Consider the following 19826-nt stretch of genomic DNA (forward strand, 5'->3'; position numbering starts at 1 on the left):
GTGGAGCCGAGTTTTACTCTCCTAGTAGAGTAGAGAAAGCACGCGCACGTGAGAAGGCAAAACAACAAGAGCAGAAGGCAGAGGTGCTCAAAAAAGCAGAGATGGCTGAACTGAGGCATGCCAATAAGCTGTACAAGGAGAAGATTGCACAGGAGAGGCGTGAGCAGAAGTTGAGGGAGAAGGAAGAGCGTGAGCAGCGGAAGGCTGAGAAGGCTCAGGAGGTTGCTGAACGCAAGGCCAAAAAAGAGCATCAACAGAGGGAGCGCAACACCAAAAAACCTATACAATTGTCCCAAAGAGGCAAACGCAAGGCCTCAGAGGTTGCAGCACCTAGGAAGAAGCAGAATTGTGGTAGTGCAGCGGCCCGTAGTCGTGCTGCTGCCGCGCCTCGCTCCCCATCCCCTCCGGCAAAATACAACAGCCGCGGCCGCCCAATCAGAGTGCCACAAAAGTTTGAGTGAGGAACTTGTTCATATAGGTCTATAGACTACTCCACCAGAAAATCTCATGATAATAATCATTGTGTGTGGCTCTACAGCCTCATTTTTGGTGGACCTATTTTGGTGGTTCGGCGCATTACACGAATCCGCGCATTACTCGCACGGACACGGTAGCGAATACCCGCTGTTGTATGTTTTGGGATTTCCTTTTTGCTCCTCTTGTCTTCTATAGCCTTAGCATCACATATGATGTCGCACAACCTTGTCCGTCAAATGTCCGAGCGATCCGGAAATGGCCACTAGCGCGCCCCAGAAATGACGTATCTCGACCCCACCTCACTTGACCTCCAACCTCCAGCATCATCAGCCTCGTACTCGTACACCTTTCCAAAGAGTGGCCCTCAAAATAGCAACACACCTCAAGGATCGGCATGCTTTTCGAACTCTTCGGTCACTCACACGCGCTAATGTGGTAACGCTTGTGGCTGACTCGGGAGATCTGCAGCTTTTGCGTGATGCCGGCAGAGAATTGGTAAACTTCCGATGCTACCGTCACGACAGGGTAGCTTGGATTGACAGTGGATATGATGATGGTAAGTGCTGGGGCAATTTGTGATATATAACCCTGCCTGGCTGCCCTCGGAACTGGGTACTCATATCCAAACTTTTTACAGCAACTCAAGCTCCATCGTTATCCCTTCCAGTACAACATAAACCAAATTCACCTTTACACAATCGAACATCCTTCAATATGCGTTTCTCCAACCTCGTATCCACACTCACCACCCTCTCCGCCGCCTCCGCGCGCATCATTGGCATCGAAGCCCCCTCCACCCTCGCACCGAACAGCACATTCAACCTTACTCTCCTGACGGAAAACTACATCCAAACCGTCACCGACATCTCTGTAGCATGGGGCTACGCCCTCGCACCCGGCTACCCCGCTTCTCTCGGCGCCTTCACACAAAGCTCCTACTTGGGCCCCAACAAGAGCAACACGCTCGAGAACATCACTGTTGAAGCGACGGTGCCAGAGGGCCTTGACAGTGATAGCTGGAATGGCAGTTTGGTGCTGAGCGCTGGTGTGTACAGTTTGTATGGTGCGAGCTCGGGGCCGGTTATTACGGGGTTCAATGTCACGGTGAAGGTTGGGGAGGAGACGAGTGAGGAGGTTGTGAGGAGTAATGGTACGGCGTGGATTGTGAACACCCAAAGCCAGGTTTAAACTCAGTGATCTGCTCCTGTACTAGTGTTGCCTCGGCTTTATTATAACGATTTATTGAAGAATCATAAGATCATGTCACTCGAATGTCATCTCCTTGTTCAACGCTGATTTTAATTGCGACTCTCCTCTCCCGAGACGATCTTATACTAATCACTCCATGTTCTTTCATCATTGTTTCCCGTGCTCTGCTTCATCAACTGGATTCCAGCTCGTAACTTCAAACTCGGTAGTCCATTGAATTTGCATCTTCGATTGGTCTGCTGCCTCGCATTTTTTGTTGCTGCCTTCAGAGCTCGGTCGGATGATCTGCTAGTGCTCGCATGTACGGATAGATTCGTAATTGGATATAGATCTTTGTTGACCTTGCGTAGGACGATGTCACCCCTGCCGCCGTTCGGAGTGCGCTTTTTATCGTAACTGTTTCCAGAACCTCTCATCCAGCTTGACGAAGAGAAAAGTAGCTTTACGCATGGGGCGTGTTTCGTGGTCAGTGATTGTGCATCTATGGGGTGTGTGGGACGAACCATCTCACGAAACGCCCAAATGGCCAATGCATTCATGTGATTGATATCTCCTAGCGTCAAGACGAGGAGGATGATAGATACCACAAAGACGAACAGCCCTGAGCAGAGCAATGCCGCTATCATAAGTCTCTTGCGATCCATCAGCGCTGCGTCTCGCTGTGTGATATACCTGCACTGACCTTGCGGTTTGATGTTAGCCTTCAGGAGGATTGGTAATGGAATAGAAAGAAGCATCAGGTCAGTGTTACGCGGGGTCAGATTTGATTCACAATGATGGATCGCCTAGTATACTCACACTTTGTTAGACAGCTCCGTAACAAGGTAGTACACCATGCTCATAGTGCAAGCTTCTATCAGTCATTTTGTTAGTAGAAGTATGACATAGCAAGATACGATTAGCTCACCTCCTGGATCTAGGTACACTTGCCATGTCTTGTTGATCGGTACGCAACAGCAATTGATAACCAAAACGATCGCAGCCCAGAAGAGACCTCAAACAACAGTGGTCCATGTCGAAGGTGAAGGATCCTCCGATAGCCATCACTTGATAGTCTCCATATAGTAGCTTCTCTCACCCACCAAATACTACAGAATGACCACACACTTCGCCCAATGACAGTCCCTTTTACAAGCTTTCCTGCCAAAAACCTATCTTGTACAAACGCTTCGTCCGTGTCAAGGCCTTCGGGTGCATTTCTGGAAAAGCCACTCTCTGACTTGCGTGGACCGACGGCAAAGGAAGAGCATTTGTCCTTTCATCGCCCACAGCCCTGTTGCGTAAACGAAAAGAGCAGCGAGGATTGCCTTCGAGCCTACTTCCATCGGCTTGATTTGTCAAGTTTGTCAAATCCCATCTTCGCAAAAGGTGAACAATGACAACCCGCAGATGACCTGCAACGGGGAGGCATGGGGACGTTGAAGATATTTCACGCTTTTATATATTGCGTATGAGCTTGTGAGCACAAGCCTGGCTGCTGCTTAAGTTTCTTTTGAGCGAACCAACGCTTCTATCACAGTCTCTTTAACACCAGCTCAGACTTCTCAGCCACTCTCATTTTTGACTTCAGTGAGCTTACCGATGAGTTTCTGGTTCTACCGAGACAACTGAGTCGCCAATCATGCCGCGGCAACCAAGAGTAGACACGATATTTTGTGGGAAGAATCGTCAATGGACCGGAAAATACGGCTATCTAACTTTGCAATACACCTGCACGAGTACTCATCCGCCCGCATGAAGTTCTCATCGTGCCGCATCTGTCCAGGTAGTCCTCGTTGGCAATGTGTGAAGACGGGGTTCGGATTGGTGGCGTGAAAGTAGACCGAAAACCTCGACATGGTTTAACCAAGTGATGACGAGTGTCAGTGTGGAGCGTAGGATACAGTATCAGGATTATGTGAACTTCGGGCACAGACTGCGATTGTTGGGCCGGACGAGTACAAACAACAAACCATCAACCACGAGGGATTTTGTAAAACTGGCAAAAGTTGCTGACAGTCACTGTGACTCAAGCAATGATCACTGGATACTTGGAGCGTCCCTCAGTCACATCATCATGTTACAATTCATGGTTTTGTGTGCCAATCAAGTAGGCTACCCCAGAGTGTATCGATATTCGACGTATTCATCCTGTGCCAGCTTAATCTAGAGCTCGGTCTGATAACCACCCTTCCACTCATCCAACCAATCAACAACGAAGTTCTTCAAGTACTGCTGAGCATAGATGACCTGGTACGGCGGCAGGATAGGCGTCGTCTCATTGTCAAAGATACCGTTCTCCTCCCAGTGATGCACACCATGGCTAATCAGGTGCCACGGCTCCTCGACCGTATCCTCCCTGCTCTCAGGGTACCACAGCGGTGTAGCTGGGCGCCAGGGATCAGCATTTCCACCAATGTGGGCAAGACGAGAGTAGCTGATGTTGAAGCCACCGTACTTGTTAACTTTCTCGAGATCAGGTGGTGTGGTGATGTTGAACTGCGCGCGGCAGAAGAAGGTCAGGTACTCAAGGTCGAGAGTACGTGAGATGAGAGGCTGGATATCGGCGGGCGTGTTGCCGGTCTGAATGTAGCCCCATTCAGTGCAGACTTGGTAGCTCCAGCTGGTGTAGCCGTAGTCCTCGAGAGAAGTGTACTGCTGCAGAGCGGTCGCGTTGAGGGTGGTAAAGTAGCGGTCCTGTGTGTAGTTGGATCGTCGCCAGCCAGGGAGAACGGTCTTGTTGACCCAGCTGATGGCGTTCAGGGTGATGTTCTGTACCAGTGTGTCGTTGCCGTAGCCAGCTGCCGAGACCAGGCCAGCAACAGTAGGGCGCAGACTCTCAGTGGCAGGCTCAGCTTGATCGACTGATTGGGTTACATTGCGGCAGTAGTTGTAGAAGGAGGGCGAGTTGATCTCAGGGTCCCAATTGGTGCTCTGCCATCCATAGACGCCAATTAGCTGGTTTGCAAAGTCCCTGTTGTCTGTGACATTGCCAAGGCCGAAAGCGGTCTTCAGAGCCTGGATGTTGGCGGTGTTGTTACCCAGCAAATGCTTGTCAACAACATCAACAAGCGTCTGAGTGTTCTTGATGCAGTCGGGAGGCCCAAACAATCTGATGGGCTCAAAGTATTGCCAGAAGTCGTAGATGGCGACTGTAACTCCGGAAGAAGAGATCGCACCCCAGAATGTTTCAGGGTACGTGACGCGCAAGAAAGCTGATTGAGCACCGGCGTAGGAGCCACCATACACGACCCAAGGAGTGGAAGGCGCTGTAAGGTCCTTGTCCTCGTGGCCAGCGAACTTGACATTCCTCGCAAAGTAGTCAACCTCGGCAAGAGCTTGCTCGGTCGACAAGAAGCGCAGGTTTTCAGTAGTGAGATCCTCGGTAGGAAAGCTGGTGCCGTAGTAACGATGCTCCAGAATGACTCCGAGACCCTTAGTAGCCTTGATGACTTGATGGACGATGCCCTTCTGCAAGTAGGGCAGACGACCAGCACCATCGGTTTCACCCCCAAGAAGGACGAAGACTGGGCCGCCAGGTTCGTAGTAAGTGTCGTCAAACCAGTACCTCAGATTGAAAGATCCGTTGGAGTGCGGCTCGTAACGAGTGTCATTGTGGAAGAAGTCAATGGGCACCGAGATGTTGTGTTCAGGGTACAACAGTGTCAGGTCGAGTTCGTCGTCGCGCTTGTAAAGGCTGCGTCGTGACCTTTTGTACTGGGCCTGGAGATAGTGAGCTTACAGACGTTGCAAGCAAGACAGTTGATAAGCGTGGTTGTGCAAATCAGATTCGGTCCATTGACGACGTGTGACAGACGACAAGCACCGTCAAGCTTCTCGGCGATGCGCCTATTGCGCCACGAAATTACCAAAACTATTTGTACGTACCTCTGCATCTATCTGGCCAGCTTGAATCGGCCTAACCCGAATGGCTGTGGCCTCAAGGCCAAACAAGAGCCCTGTGATGACAGTTGAAAAACGCATGGCGTAAGAATGCTGATGCGAACACGCACGACAGGAAGCACGGAAGACAACCGAATATATACAGTCCGCTATGCGGTATGACGAAGACGACTGCTACATGATAGCAGGGGTACAATCATAGTACAAGGCGAGCCATTGTGCTTAAGGAAGGTGGAGGTGCAACGAACGACGACCAAGCTCAAACGAGAAGGAGCCCTGGAGATCAGCGGCCTTGAAATGCGGGACCGTTAACCGGCACACGAGCCTGAACTTGCCGACGATAGCAGAGATTGTGTTATGCTGTTCAAGGAGATATCTGGCGATGCAGAGGTCAGGAGGGATGGCGCCACATACGCGCTATGTGTATGAAAAGCGAAGTTGTTGCAAGACGAGGCTTGCTTTTGGAGGTGGTTGGTGGTTCGTTCGATGCGCTCCAGCCAATCGCCTTTCGGTCACGAACTTGGCACGAACAAATGCGTGCTCGAACCTGGTCACTGCATTTTCGTGATGATGCAGGCTGCGATCCTGATATCTGCCTTGTTGGTATAGCCGCATTGCATGACAATGTGCGAGCTCAGCCACACTCATCCGCGCCGCATCTTGGTCATCCGTGGGCACCGCCACTCGCGCTGCACCCTTCACTCGTGTGCCTCCAACGCCCTCCATAATGTCTAAAATAAGTGAACAAGCGCTTGTTGTCGCTCGCCGTGTCGAGGTCGGTTGGTATAGGCCTACCTGCTGCTCGTTCGCGAAGGCCTTGAGGACCAAAGGGTTCGGCTGCAATGGCAACGATCTGGTCAAAGGTCAGGCCTCACAGTGCATAGCAGTGGAGTCAATGTGTACTAGTGGCCTGTCAGCAGGACTCAATGCCTCGTTTGGACCGTACTCACAAGTCAAGTGCAAAAGCCCGACTTGCCATGCATAGGACAAGCCGGGGAGCTCAATTCCTGTCCAAACGCCCGTCTTGGTACCTTTTTCCATCCACCCGTTGTTTCTGCACGTACTTTGCTCGAGCATCCCACTGATGCAGGTCAACTGCTCGTGCGCACTCTGCACAGTGCTACTGGCTTGCCGTTTATCTCCCCAATGATCTAGTCCTCCATGTCTGAACCGTCACGGCCAGGACTCCTGCTCCTCGCCCGCCCTGCGCCACGTCCGCTGGACCGCTTGTCGTGGTCGCGAGCGCGTCCCTTGCCTGCCGGTGGAGGTCGTACAAATGCAAAGTCGACAGTGACTTTCTGCTCGAGCAGCTCCTCGCCGTTGGCGCCCTTGATCGCGGCGTTCGCTTCTTCAAGTGTAGGGTATTCGATGAGGATGTAGCCCTGCATGGTATAAGTATATACTTTTGGGACGCATAGTGTGGGGTTGGTATCCACCTTCACGTAACCCGTTCGGCGGTCAAGGTTCATGTGCAGGTTCTTGATGGTGCCGAACTCGCCAAACATGTCCTGCAGGTCCTCCTCTGTAGCCTCCTCATGGACATTTGTGACAATGATGATCCACCCCTCAATTGAACGGACGGCTGTTGCGCCAGCAGCGGTGCGCGCATCCCTGGCCTTTGGTTCGGTGGAGCTGGTCTCAGGCTGCTCGACCTGGTCGACTTCCATCTCTGTGTCGGTCATGATTGCGGTTGGGTAGGTATACAGTCAGGTGATTTGCGGGAACGTCGGTGGTGGTGAGCTTTGAGTTGTCCACAGGTGGGTAGTTGTGGGCAAGATGACGGTCAAGCTTTCCGCGTAGCGTGCGGCTCGCGCTAAGGACCTGGCCTGCGGGCTCCCTTCCGCTCAATGCCCCTCCAGCGTTCCAAGAACTCAACAGCGCCGGCCGAGCCGTTCAATCTGACATCACAATGCGCAGTTTTAACAGAACATTGGCGTCGTTACTACTGTCTCCTCTGCCCCTGCTGCCTTCTGACTCCGGGCTATTGCTCCTTCCTCTTAGCAATCGTGAGGACCGCAGACCAACGTCAAAGACCTGAAATAAAATCACACTAAATTGCAGCTACCTACCCCACTCGACGTCACTCTTTCGTTCACATCGAATTGATCTATAACAAAGCTGTCTGACGGCTCACTACGGCCATGCTCCAATTCCTCGACAAACTGGTTCACTACCAAGACCCTACCCTTCCTGCGTTCTCAAATCTCGCGTACCTTTTCATCCTCGTCCTGTTCTCTGCGTTCTTGATATCCTACCGTTCACGACAACTCGAAGCTGAAACTGGTCACTGAAACCATGTCGAAGTTCACCTCAGTCAGTCAACCCGTACAGGTAACAAAGTGCAGAACAGCTAACAGCGGCAGATTGCTATGATCGGGTGTGGAAGTATGGGCGGAGGCATGGCCCTACTGTTTGCAGAAGATGGAGTCCATGTCAATCTTTCCGATCCTTCTGAGGAGACTATGGACGCGGTGATCGAGAAAGCCGAGAAAGCGGGATACAATGGAAAACTTAAGAAACACAAAGGTAGCATATTTGTGCCTGCTTAGCTCACCAGGCACACTCGTTAACACATGTTCAAGACTACAAATCGCTCTGCAAATCGCTTTCAGAACCACGCCTACTAGTTTTTTCGCTGCCTCATGGAGGTGTCGGTGACAAAGTCCTGGAAGGCCTGATGCCTGAGCTGTCCAAGGGAGATATCATCCTCGACTGCGGTAACGAGCACTTTGCGAACACCGAACGCCGACAGAACAAGTGCAAAGATACAGGAATCCGCTACATCGGTTGCGGTGTGAGTGGCGGCTATCAAGCAGCTCGAGCCGGCCCGTCAATGTGCCCAGGCGGTGACGAGTCTGGACTCAAGGAGGTTCTGCCACTGCTCCAGAAGGTCGCCGCGAAGGACAAGGAAGGCAAGCCATGCGTAGGCATCGTTGGCAAGGGCGGCGCCGGTCACTATGTCAAGATGGTGCACAATGGCATCGAGCACGGCATGATGAGCGCCATCTGCGAAGCCTGGGGCATCATGCGAAAGATGGGCCTCAAGTATGAGGAGATTGGTGATGTCTTCGAGGAATGGAACTCGTCAGGCGAATTGGTAAGGCATTCCAAAATCTGCTTGTTTGCAGCACTGACACAGCGGATAGCAAGGCACATTCCTCGTCTCTATAGGCGCCGACCTCTCACACAAGCGCGAACCTGGGACCGACTCGAACTCAGACCCACAACAACGTCCACTCGTCATTTCTGAGGTCCTCGATAAGGTCGTTCAGGACCTGACTGGCGAGGAAGGAACCGGCATTTGGTCCAACACCGAGGCCATCGAGTTACACGTTCCCGCTTTCACATTGAACGTTGCCCATGCCCTGCGCCTGGCATCGGCCTACCGCGGTGACCGCGAACGCGCGAACAAGACCTTCGATGGTGCCTTTCCACCAAGCGAGCTGGACATCAAAGACAGGAAGGCTTTCATCGAAGACCTTCGCAAAGCGACCTACGTAGCTTGTCTGGCCAGTTATACTCAGGGCATGAACATCATTGCACGTGCTGATCAGGAACACAAGTGGTCGATCGATTACTCGCAAGTTTGGCAGATCTGGCGCGCTGGCTGCATCATCCAGGCCGACTATATCTCCGACAATATCCTCGCCCCTGTGCTCAAGAACAACCCCTCATCAGATGACCTGAACCTCAACTTCTCCTCGGTCGTCGCCAAGGACATCAAGAACTCATTCCCTGCTCTGCGGCGCATCATCGCTAAGTCGGTTGAGACGGACCAGGTTGTTCCTGCGTTGAGTGCTAGTCTTGAGTACTTCAAGATCTCCACTGGCACAGATTTGCCGACAAGCTTCTACGAGGCTGAGCTCGATTATTTCGGCAGTCACATGTTCGACAAGAAGGGCGACAATGATAGCAATGTCAAGAAGCCGATGGAGGGCAAGCATCACTTCGAGTGGAAGCCTGTGACAAGCCAGAAAGAAACTTACGGCAAACCTCCTGGTGTGTGACTATCCGGTGAGAAGGCGAAGTTGTGATGTTCCGGAAGCTCTGTATGACTGCAAGTAGATGTTATGATCTTTGATTGAAGCGTTTGGCCGATTTGGTTCGCGAAATCTTTAGTGCTTCGGGCGATGCAGTTCCCAAGCTGACAAGACGGCAGGCGCGTTCCTACTACTCTTTCCAACCACACCTTTTGTCCAGATCAATCATCGTCCTGCAGCATCCTACAATATCTCTTCTGATCGACATGTTTGACAGGTCGTCTTCCCCAGTTTGGGTGCCTGGGCTATCGCAAGCACAGCTGACCACCCCACCATGTCACTGCGTCAGGCTGCAGCTGCAGATGTAACCGTAGTGAAATCGCTGGTATCGATCCACTGCTATGCTGACTGGCCTGCGTCTGGTGTGCGTAGATGGTTGCATCGGTGCTGCTACTGGAGCGTGCGTCTAGGCTGCCTATCCGATACATTTCCATGCGAGTGTCTGCGGTTCCAAGCGCGATGGCGCAATTTCGGCAGGTATCCGTGACAGGAGAAAGGTGCGCATTTATGTTGTGGCGATGAAAGACTGACGGAAGAGTGGAGGTGGGCTGGTGTGTAGGTGAGACGCGTCGTGGAGTTGAGATGGAAGCAACGGAGCACAATCACTAACGGTTACAAGACGTAGTCGCAATGGGGTGAACGCTCATACCGGATATCAAAACCCAACAAACGCCTACAATGCAACGCTATCAAAACATCTCTCCTACTCAATGCCCGCAATCGCACATTTGTCCATGCAACAAATGCCTCTTCCTGAAATCCCCAGTATAGTCGGCAAGATGCGTTTGACCATCCAGCCTCTCGCCCTCGTGCGGAACCTTGCCCATCCAACCAACCTCTGTACCATTCGCATCCAGCACCTTCAAATTCTTGCCCTTCTCCCTCAACTCATTTGTCACAGCCTCAACATCGACACCTAGGTAGTTCCTCAAGAAGTCGCCCACCTCAGTATTCTCATGATTGCCCACCAGCGCTGCGGCCTTCTTCGGGTCCGACGAGTAGATATTGACGTCGGCGGCAGAGTGGCCGTGTGTGCTCCACCCCGTTTGCGAGCGGCGTGAGATCATGTCGGCGTAGGCGTACAGAGCGGTGAGCGGTGCGTCGGTGATGGCTTCGACTTCTTCTTCGGTGTAGTCGTGGATGCCGAGGCCGTCGGTGATGCTGTTGATAACAAAGATCTTCTTTTGCTCGTGCGAGGGCGAGGAGAGGAGGTAGGCTGCGTATTCGATGGCGAGGCGCTCGGCGGAGTGGGATGCATTGGCGAGAGGGGCGGGGTACCATACGTAGGGGGGGTAGGTGGTATGGAGCTCTGTAGAACGTTAGTGTATGTCTTTGTATAACAGACTGGGGGTGTGACGTACGGCGAGCGGTTGCTAAGCCACCAGTTTCGTGGTCAGAGGTGGAGACCATAACTGTTTCGGTCTTCTCGTTCTTGATGAAGTCGAGCACACTGGTGAAGGCCTTGTCGTAGGCGAGCACTTCGTGGACCTGAGCAGCAGGATCATTGTGATGTCCGGCATGATCAATTCTCGAGCCTTCAATCATCAAAAAGAAGCCCTTGTCGCTATCGCGCGTGGCTTCGCTCAGGGCCTTCATAGCAGCCTCAGCCATCTCGTGCAGCGAAGGATACTTGTCGCTCTCGTTGCGGCGGTCGATCTCGTACGGGATATCTCCATCGGCGAAGAGACCCAGCATGGGAAAGTCGACCTTGGCGCCACCTTTCAAGCCATCGAAACCAGCCCGGTCTGAGATGTAGTTGAAGCCGTTCTTGCGCGCCAGGTCCACCACATCGCGATCGTCAGCTCTGCAGGAGTGCTCGACCGTAGTGTTGGGGACAAAGTGGCAGCGACCACCACCGAACATCAGATCCACAACACGGCCCAGAGGGTAGTCGCCCACCATCTGTTCAGCAATGCGGTCCTCCTCCTGGCGCATGTTGACGTGTGCCGCAAAGCACGCCGGTGTAGCATCGGTGATGCGTGTTGTGACGACGAGACCCGTCATGTATCCTGCCTTCTTGGCTGCTTCGAGCACCGTCCCGCAAGGCTCGTGGTCAGGCGTGACAGAGATAGCGCCATTGTAGCTCTTCTGTGCGCACGAGAAGGCGGTTGCGCCGGCGGCAGAGTCGGTGATGAGACTGGACGAGGATCGAGTGCGCGACTGGCCAATCATGTGCTGGTCGATAACGAGCTGCTCGCTGAAGGGTGCGCCGTTCTGGAACTGCATGAAGCTGCGCGTCAAGCTCAGACTCGTGGGTCCCATGCCGTCAGACACCATGAAGATAAGGTTGCGCTTTCCATGGCTGTTGCTGGGCGTGTTGTATGATGGCGATCCTCCACTTGTCTTCTGGTAGACCACGGCAAGCACAACAACACCCGCCGTTGCTACGATCGCCCATACCAACAGTCCAATCTCACGCCATCTCTTCCATGGTGAGTCGCTAGGCGCAGTACGTTGACCGGTCAGGAGAGCGTCTTCCTCGGCAGTGTCGCGTTCCTGGAACTCTGAAGACGTCCGGTGCGAAAGGAGCGGGCGACTCATTGTGGGTGGTGGTTGCGGTGAAGGAGTGGCAGGACAGCAAACTGCCTCAGGGGAGCATCGTATTCAAGGGTTATCGAGATGATGTCCGGGGCGCAGCCCTGCAGCCGTGGACGGATGATCGGCATGAAGCCAAGCGCTTCTGAGACTAGCTCTATCTGCCTGCCATCATCTGCGCCCGAGGCATGACCGTCGTTGCTTTCCTTCTGACTCGTGTCACGAGCAGGAAGTGAGGGCTCCAATCATGCCTTGGTGAATGTGGCTTTTTCCCAGCTCAGAATAGAGCACGTTGCGCACGATTTGTGGAATAACGAGCAGGGCTGCTGGCGATAGTTTCGAAGAGAATCGACGTGGAGGCACTCGAAATCTGGTCACCACGTGTTTGGCAACAAGAGGCAAACGTCAAACCTCTTGCATGATTGTATGTCAACATCGCACGATCTCACAGATACTCTGGTTATCGGATCACTGTTATGGTCTGTCTGTAGCTTATCCTCTCCTACCTCCTCAACGATCTCACCGTTTATCCAACCGTCAACAAAGCCTGCACCAATAAACTGATACTCATCCCTACCATGTAAGGGCCTGGGAACGTACAGAGCATGACCGTCTCGAAGCACTGCAATCTTATCGCTTTGCTTCGCACCTGCAGGTAGAATCGCCGTTCTCCCATCGCTCAAAAGTGCCAGTCTCCGGCCATAGCAGGCACCATACAGATTGGCAAACATATCGGATGGACGGACCTTCAAAGATGGATCTGAAACAGAGGCTGTTGTCTCGATCACTTCCCATTTCAGCATCCTGCCATAGGTGTACTGACCCTTGTAGCCATGTTCCTTGCGGCTTCCCTCGGCGCAGGATCTGTTAGCTACCATACTCGGACGAATTGCTACGTCCAGAGCCGGGCAGTTGTTGAAACTGGCCAGAAACTCTGTGTGCCATCTATGAGGTGTTCGCCATGAGCGATCAAGTTGATCCCAGGCACTCGTCAGCATGGTGATCTCAGTCTCTTGCATGATAGCGCCTTGTATGTGCAGTTGTGAGCCCTTGAGACAGACATGCACAGGGCCGGGCAGCGGTGTGTATAGAGGACGGGTCAACGTTTGCTGAATCCACGAAGCATAAGAATACCGCTGCCAGACGAACTTTTTGTCGCCAGTCGGGCACCCAAGATGGCATCGAGGGCTGGCAGCAGGCGTGAAAACGTGTCTCAGAACCCCCAGTCCAACGCTTGCCTCCAAGATCATGCATCGTGCCGCGTCCACGAGAAGCTCAATCAGGTCGGTGCGGTAGTCGATCTCAAAGCGGGCTCGAAGCAAGTCAGACACGTGACATTGACTCCACTCTACTTTTTTGTGAGTAGCAAGTCGTCGACGTCCGCACGCACCTGCGCCTCGGCTGCAACACCACGCCCATGATCGAACGGTAACACGTAGCAATACTCGACAACATGGCTGCACCCATGGCGCCCTCGATGGTGCCAAAAGAGGAAGAGCCCTCCGCCGTCGACCTTGCGAACAATGAAGCAGGCACCCCCGCCGATGCGCTGTACGACAAATGCGCCCAAAGATCACAGGGCACCGTCTTCTTCCAGCGCGACTTGTCCAACATGCAAGTCGCGGAGACCATGGCTGAGCTCACCATGCTCCTGCAGGAGCTATGCGACCGTCATCTCATGAAGCTTATGACATTCGAGGGAGAGCCGTGCTGGAAGCTGCGGTCTCGCGCCGAAGCCGACAAGTAGGTGATCTTTACACACTCTCTATGATTCACTGCTGACCTGCGTCTAGACTCCGGCGACTGACACCCGACGAACGCCTCCTCTACCACCACATCGACCAAGTCCAAGCCGAGGGCATCTGGTCTAAGGCATTACGCGCACGAACCAACGTCACACAACAAGTCCTCACAAAATGTCTCAAGAGCTTGGAGTCGAAAGATCTGGTGCAGTCAGTCATGAGCGTCAAGTTTCCCAACCGCAAGATGTACCTGCTGAAGCACTTGCGGCCATCAGAGGACATTGCTGGAGGTCCATGGCAGTCAGAGGGCGACTTTGACACAGCGCTGATCGAGACGATATCAGGCATCGTTGCGCAACACATCGAGAATGAGACGTGTATCAAAGTGCCCGGAAACTGGAATGACTACGAGAGGCCAGACAGGACAGCTGACATGGCACAAAAGAAAGCGCAGGTGCAGGGCATACGAGATATCGAAGATGCGCCCGCAGTGAAGCCATACCACCAGCCAAGAGATCCGAACTCGTCCAAGATCGTACACAAGAACAACCCGCAATATCCAACCTCTGCCTCGGTCGCCGAGTGGCTAAACTCAAAGGAGATTCTGAGGGGCAAGACAGTACGAGAGGACGACATGGAGCAGCTGCTGGAGATGATGGTGCTCGACGGACGGCTCGAGAAGATTTCAGGAACAAACTACCGCACGGTCCTGACTGCGATCGACACCAAGGTCTACAATGGTTTCGTCGACGCTCCGTGCGGCAACTGTCCCGTCTTTGATCTCTGCGGCGACGAAGGAGAGATCTCGGCCAGGACTTGCGTGTACTTCGGGCAGTGGCTGGAGACGCAGTCAGAAGAAGTGTAGAAGTCGATTTCACCAGGCATAGCGATGGCGTTCAGGGCATTGATGCATTTGCGGCTACTATTGAGGAAATACCCAACCACATCTTCTTACGATCATTGCTGTCTCCCACCTCTCTGCCTCGATTCGGACTAACGCTGACCGCTCAAGTCTCGCTTCGGGTCTTCCAACGTTCACTGCCCCTTCAACCCCACCGTAACAATCCCCTCAAAGTCCATGTACACGTTCTCCCCCTCCCCACCCGCCTCCTGCACAAAAACCTCCTTCATCTTCTCCGCCACCTCCTTCGCCCACCCCTCCCTCTTCTCCTCCGGCCATTGCTTACTTAACATCCCCAGTACGAATTCCATTGTCGTCATGCAAACATCTGGCGTCCCACACTCCAAATGAAACTTCTTCTGCGTGATCTCGACCTTCTGAAGTCCCGCCTCTTCGAGCTGTTGCTTCAGGAAGGACACGTCGCCCCAGGGGCGTCCGTTCGACATACTCTTCCAAAGCTGCGCCTGACTCGGTAGTTCGGGGCCGTTGGATATATTCGCATACGTGCGGGCGAGGAAAGAGTACCAGGGGAGGGTCGCCCACGTACTGATCGCCAGCGTGCCTCCGGCTTGCAATTTCTCCGTAAGCTTCGTGAGGGTATCAGGCGGCAAGACAAAGATAGCGAAGCCGACGAAGATGTGCGTGAACTGTTCACCCACGTCACTCTCGTCGAGTTTCGTGCCGTCCACGACCTTGGTTTCCAACCCGCTCCACCCTTCCTCTTCGCCCCTCTGCTTGAGATAGCTCAGCATAGGTTGACTGATGTCGCCGGCTAGCACTTGTAAATCCGACCATTGCGCCCTCGGCACGGCTGCGTAAATCTCCGCCTCCACCGCACCTGTACCGCATCCAAGATCGAAGATGTTCACTGGAGTAGATTTGAGCGTTGTAAGTCGTTCGGCGACCTCAAACATAATTTTAGCGAAAGGCCGTGTCGCACTCTCAATGGCCTTGTAACGTTGTGCAACATCTGATGTCTGCCAGGCAGATGTAACGGAGGGGTCCACGTCGGGTTTGTTGGTGGTTTGGGCGGCCATGTTGTAGTGAGTGGGCGTGGACGTATTGGTTGAAAGTGAGGTGGCGAGTTTGGTAAATTATAGCTTGAATGCTTTGGTTGCTCTGAAGAGGTACATATCGCTGCTATAAGTACTTCGTCCAACTTGTCTATGTGGGTACCCGAATTGCCGAAGGCGGTTGGTAGTGCTTATGACCGACTCATGCCTCCTGTAAGCAACGCTTATCAAGTAACTTGAAACAGCAGTTCGCCCGGGGTTTATTAAATCACTTTGGGTGATCGAGTAAGCTACATATGCGAAGACATGTGGTCCTTAAGGAGACTTTGTATGGATAAAATCGTAGGGTTGATAACGCCTGGAGACCTCGGCGCACGAATTTTGGAGCGTCATAGATGCATAGGTTTTTGGACGGAGCGAAATTCTCACGAACTGGGGCAGGAACGAGTCGTTGCAGTTAAATTTGTGTTACGGCTTTGAGGTGCTGACCTTCCATCAAACCTTGAAGCAGCCCTCCAAAACGACCAACTATACCAGAAGCACAAGAATGCCCCAAATGAGTCCGACTGCGACACCCTCAAGCGTAAGCTTGCCGCTCTCATCATTCGGGCCTCGCCCCAAGTATTTTGGCGACTGGCTCGCTGCTTCAGAACGAAAAGACCATGCATGTCTGCGTCTTGTCAATATCGTATAAGAACACATGTTTAGTCGAGCTGTTTTGTAGTAAAGTGTTGTGGTTTGTGTCGATACAATAATGCGTATGCAATTATGGCACAGAAGGCACATCAAAACTCACGGAACGAAACTTCCATCACTTTCAGCCAGCTTGGAAAACTCCAGCATCGCCCTGACCACAGCGATGCCACTGCCTTGCGTCTCAACTGTTCGGCCTCGTCCACGATCGTTCAAATTGCGGGAACTGCTCGAATCTGCGTCCTCGTCCTTGTCTCCAGTCATGTCGTGGCCCGCCAAGCGCTCTTCATCGTCCTCTGCGTCGTCTAACATGTAGACCACCTCCTCGAATTGCGCCATGTACTCGTCTGGCTTGTTCCTATAATCCGTGGCATTTGCTTCTCGTTTCACCTTCAGTATCTTGTCACTGTGTACATCCGCGCCCCACCAACTGCCAAACCGGCCTTGCTCGTTCCTCGTCTGCAGCGCTGCTTTTGCGTTGAGTACCACCCACTTCGTATACTCTTTGCAGCTTCTAGCATGCAGAACACGTGTCTCACGACTTGCTGCATACGTCCTGCCCGGACGAACCGGTACAGATGGCAAAGGGGCGCAAAAAGTTGTGAGGTGGTGGAAGAAAATGCCCTTGAATGTCTGGCCGTTCTGGTTACACGTACCAGACGGGTCGCACGCTTCAGCCAAAACGCCATTTGAACCGAGACCAGCCCAGCTGGATAGGATGTCTTGCTGTGATTCGGGAATCTTGTCAGGCTTCTCGGGTTGAGTAGAGGCAGGAGCAAAGGCGTGTCCATCAGTCCAGCCAGTGGCGCGAATGACGTTGCGCACAAGCTCGTGTCCGTCTTCAAGGTAGGTCTGCTTGCCGGTTGCTTCCCAGAGACCTCTTAGACCAGAGAGAACGACGCCTTGGTTGTACGTATACACCATGTCGTTGCGTTCATCGCACTCTGTCTTGCTGTGGTTCGTACGGTAGCCGGCAATGTGAAATCCATCAACGTAAAGGCCTTGTTTATTCGTCATACCGCTGTTCTTCAGCCACTCGTAGCCGTTCATCGCGTTAGCCAGGTAGATAGGATCGTACGAGCTGTCACCCTTGATGCTCTCGTCGCACTGGTCGCCATGCTCTTGCGCGCGGAGGAGCTTGTCGTTCGCCTTCCTGTCGTTCCTGTCTTTGACCTTATCGTACTGCGAGAGAAAAGGCGAGCAATTTGTATCCCCTGGGAAGTGTAGGTACATGCCAATGCTTGCCGATATGAAGAGCTGATTCGTGATGGCGTTCTTGTAAGGCAAAAGCCGTGGATTCCACGTCATTCCTCCGCCACAAAGGCGCCAGTCCCAGCCCTTCTCAGCGAGTTCGTAGAAGACTCGCGCACGGTGGGCAAAGGCAGGGATGAATTGGCGGGCATGCCATTCAGGGATCATGGCGTCTCCCTGCGAGCCAGAAGCGTAATGTCCAGTGGAATGACCCTCAATGAACTGTATACTCTCAAGCCAACCCAACACAACCCAAAGTATGTCATCGTATGCTTGCATTCTTATCGCAAAGTGGTCTTCGCCAAAGTAGTACGTCGCAATCTGCCCGAAGTACTTGTTGATCTCATTTTCAACCATTTGCGCCTCGACATCGAGGTTCTTGGACTTGTCGAAGGTTCCAGGCATCGTGTAAGTGAGTGAGCGCGAGAGCGAGGCCAAGGTTGCTGAGACATGGGTTGCCATGACAGCAGCGGTCCAGTCGATTGCGGTCGTGTACTTTCCCAACCATATTGAGAAGTAGGAGCTTTGCATTGTCTCGAGGCCATTGTGCAGGTCTTGAAGTATGTTGGTCGTGAAGGGCGAAAATGAGGGCGCTTTGAGTACTGAGGCGTTGTTTGCTGTGTGAAGGGTGCGAAGGTGCGTTTGAGGTATGTTCTGGTCGCTTGTCTCATAGACCCGTGTATGTGCGTCTGTCTCAAGATCAGTCTTGCAAGGTACAATGGGCCAAGAGCGAAATTACCTGGCAATGGCTGGTCTGCAGTCTGCGCCACAACTGTAGTGATCGTAAAGTTGCTCAGAGACATGCTTGCAACTGCGCATAACCGCCTCAAAGATATCCTTCGAGGCATTGTGAGCTTGACCTGTACGGAGCGCTGCGCGCACTACATGCACCGACGGTAGTCTGATAGCTGGGACAGCAGCTGTCAATGTTATGTGTTTAGTGATGGGAAGCCACTGCTCCAAGAGCGATAGGTATCAATGTGCTAAGTTCAGGGCATGGAATGAATAGAGAAGAGTAGTGAGTGTCTCTTGCGAGGGCGGGACTCGAGCATGGTTGAGGGCAGATCAGCCGCGAATGCATGAGGCGGCCCAAGATCGAGCCAAGTTCACCTTCCCATATCAGGATGCGCCGCTTCTATTGTCACATGGTTCGGTGTCATCGTGGCTGCATGTTGTCGAGAGGAGTAGGCACGTCTGACACGGCGTTGTTATGCACTCGCAAAAAAGGTGCTGTCGTCCACGTGGACGCGATTGCTGCTCGTTCCACGCGAGATGGGATGGTTTGCGCACAGGCCGGCACCTAATCTTGGTTGCCGAGGGTAGCCCCATATCTCGCGTGCACTACCGGCACGATCGGTCACGTGCTAGCTTCACACAGATAAAAAAACACTACCCGCGATATCTCGACAAAGACTGCTGTTAAAAGATGGACGAAGTGCAAAAAGATAATGAACAGAGTGGGATTCGAACCCACGCAGATTTCTCTACTAGCACCTGAAGCTAGCGCCTTAGACCGCTCGGCTGGTTGTATGTTAGTGAATTGTTCTTTTGGACAAGGTGATGTTGTAACTTACCCATCTGTCCTGATGTTATTGATGGAGATCATGGAAATTGCATCAAATATATTCTAGGTAAAAATTCACCAGTGCGCGTTCCCCTGCTTAAAAAGTTTTGTCCGGCACCGCATACGGCATAGCACCACGGAAACCATTTACTTAACAAGCGGCTGCATAGTGGGCATTTTCTTCCATCGTTCAAGGGTCACGTTCCGCCCTCAGTCATCTCACTGATAACCGCTTAGTCTTCTTGCGGATTTCCGAACAGTCGTTAGACATGTCAGTTCGCATCCTTCACATCTCATCAAAGTACGGATTGTAAGAAGCTGTAACGTCACCTGTAGTTTGTTTGGACACGCCTTCTCAAACGTTCTGGCCAAGGGTCATCAGATGCGGATTTGTGATAGCTGTACACGCGTTTAATTTCGCGTGGTTAGTAAACGATCGAGTCACGTCTCCAATCTCATTTCTTAGCTGTTCCTATCATCCTTGCGAAAATGCTCTGTCTCCAGCATATGACTGTTCCA

General features: G+C 52.7%; 10 protein-coding genes and 1 non-coding gene across 11 annotated transcripts; 3 read left to right on the forward strand and 8 right to left on the reverse strand.

The window, feature by feature from the left end:
• Positions 1-800: 800 nt before the first annotated feature.
• On the forward strand, positions 801-1744 carry BU25DRAFT_415288 (uncharacterized protein). The gene has a single exon (XM_033707503.1). The coding sequence runs from the start codon at positions 1192-1194 to the stop codon at positions 1663-1665; it is 474 nt and encodes a 157-aa protein (XP_033556539.1). The 5' UTR covers positions 801-1191; the 3' UTR covers positions 1666-1744.
• Positions 1502-2529, reverse strand: BU25DRAFT_211260 (uncharacterized protein). Its single transcript, XM_033701203.1, has one exon. The coding sequence runs from the start codon at positions 2421-2423 to the stop codon at positions 1812-1814; it is 612 nt and encodes a 203-aa protein (XP_033556540.1). The 5' UTR covers positions 2424-2529; the 3' UTR covers positions 1502-1811.
• Positions 2530-3448: 919 nt separating this feature from the next.
• Positions 3449-5817, reverse strand: BU25DRAFT_211216 (peptidase S28). Its single transcript, XM_033701202.1, has 2 exons — positions 5554-5817; positions 3449-5388 (listed from the first exon to the last, which is right to left on the reverse strand). Exons 1-2 carry the CDS (start codon positions 5647-5649, stop codon positions 3832-3834), a joined length of 1653 nt encoding a protein of 550 aa, XP_033556541.1. The 5' UTR covers positions 5650-5817; the 3' UTR covers positions 3449-3831.
• Positions 5818-6421: 604 nt separating this feature from the next.
• On the reverse strand, positions 6422-7340 carry BU25DRAFT_443206 (RNA-binding domain-containing protein). The gene is made up of 2 exons (XM_033709345.1): positions 7005-7340; positions 6422-6950 (listed from the first exon to the last, which is right to left on the reverse strand). Exons 1-2 carry the CDS (start codon positions 7248-7250, stop codon positions 6720-6722), a joined length of 477 nt encoding a protein of 158 aa, XP_033556542.1. The 5' UTR covers positions 7251-7340; the 3' UTR covers positions 6422-6719.
• A 90-nt stretch (positions 7341-7430) lies between these two features.
• Positions 7431-9729, forward strand: BU25DRAFT_211267 (6-phosphogluconate dehydrogenase-like protein). The gene is made up of 4 exons (XM_033701204.1): positions 7431-7881; positions 7932-8094; positions 8151-8665; positions 8715-9729. The coding sequence occupies exons 1-4, from the start codon at positions 7864-7866 to the stop codon at positions 9573-9575; spliced, it is 1557 nt and encodes a 518-aa protein (XP_033556543.1). The 5' UTR covers positions 7431-7863; the 3' UTR covers positions 9576-9729.
• Positions 9730-10315: 586 nt separating this feature from the next.
• BU25DRAFT_352496 (alkaline phosphatase-like protein) lies at positions 10316-12149 on the reverse strand (the record flags this gene model as incomplete). The annotated part of the gene is made up of 2 exons (XM_033703409.1): positions 10316-10917; positions 10970-12149. 2 exons carry the CDS (start codon positions 12147-12149, stop codon positions 10316-10318), a joined length of 1782 nt encoding a protein of 593 aa, XP_033556544.1.
• A 121-nt stretch (positions 12150-12270) lies between these two features.
• Positions 12271-13495, reverse strand: BU25DRAFT_211194 (uncharacterized protein). Its single transcript, XM_033701200.1, has one exon. The coding sequence runs from the start codon at positions 13391-13393 to the stop codon at positions 12518-12520; it is 876 nt and encodes a 291-aa protein (XP_033556545.1). The 5' UTR covers positions 13394-13495; the 3' UTR covers positions 12271-12517.
• Positions 13496-14835, forward strand: BU25DRAFT_211195 (DNA-directed RNA polymeras-like protein III subunit Rpc34). The gene is made up of 2 exons (XM_033701201.1): positions 13496-13886; positions 13937-14835. Exons 1-2 carry the CDS (start codon positions 13597-13599, stop codon positions 14748-14750), a joined length of 1104 nt encoding a protein of 367 aa, XP_033556546.1. The 5' UTR covers positions 13496-13596; the 3' UTR covers positions 14751-14835.
• On the reverse strand, positions 14784-15893 carry BU25DRAFT_415294 (S-adenosyl-L-methionine-dependent methyltransferase). The gene has a single exon (XM_033707504.1). It carries the CDS (start codon positions 15821-15823, stop codon positions 14921-14923), a length of 903 nt encoding a protein of 300 aa, XP_033556547.1. The 5' UTR covers positions 15824-15893; the 3' UTR covers positions 14784-14920.
• A 353-nt stretch (positions 15894-16246) lies between these two features.
• On the reverse strand, positions 16247-18977 carry BU25DRAFT_495089 (glycoside hydrolase family 76 protein). Its single transcript, XM_033711828.1, has 2 exons — positions 18483-18977; positions 16247-18432 (listed from the first exon to the last, which is right to left on the reverse strand). The coding sequence occupies exons 1-2, from the start codon at positions 18589-18591 to the stop codon at positions 16592-16594; spliced, it is 1950 nt and encodes a 649-aa protein (XP_033556548.1). The 5' UTR covers positions 18592-18977; the 3' UTR covers positions 16247-16591.
• Positions 18978-19192: 215 nt separating this feature from the next.
• On the reverse strand, positions 19193-19274 carry BU25DRAFT_t138. Its single transcript has one exon. It is a non-coding gene; the product is annotated as a tRNA-Leu (tRNA).
• Between the last annotated feature and the right edge of the window lie 552 nt (positions 19275-19826).

The sequence above is a fragment of the Macroventuria anomochaeta genome (genome assembly GCF_010093625.1).
Source record: "Macroventuria anomochaeta strain CBS 525.71 unplaced genomic scaffold BU25scaffold_45, whole genome shotgun sequence".
Classification (NCBI taxonomy): domain Eukaryota; kingdom Fungi; phylum Ascomycota; class Dothideomycetes; order Pleosporales; family Didymellaceae; genus Macroventuria; species Macroventuria anomochaeta.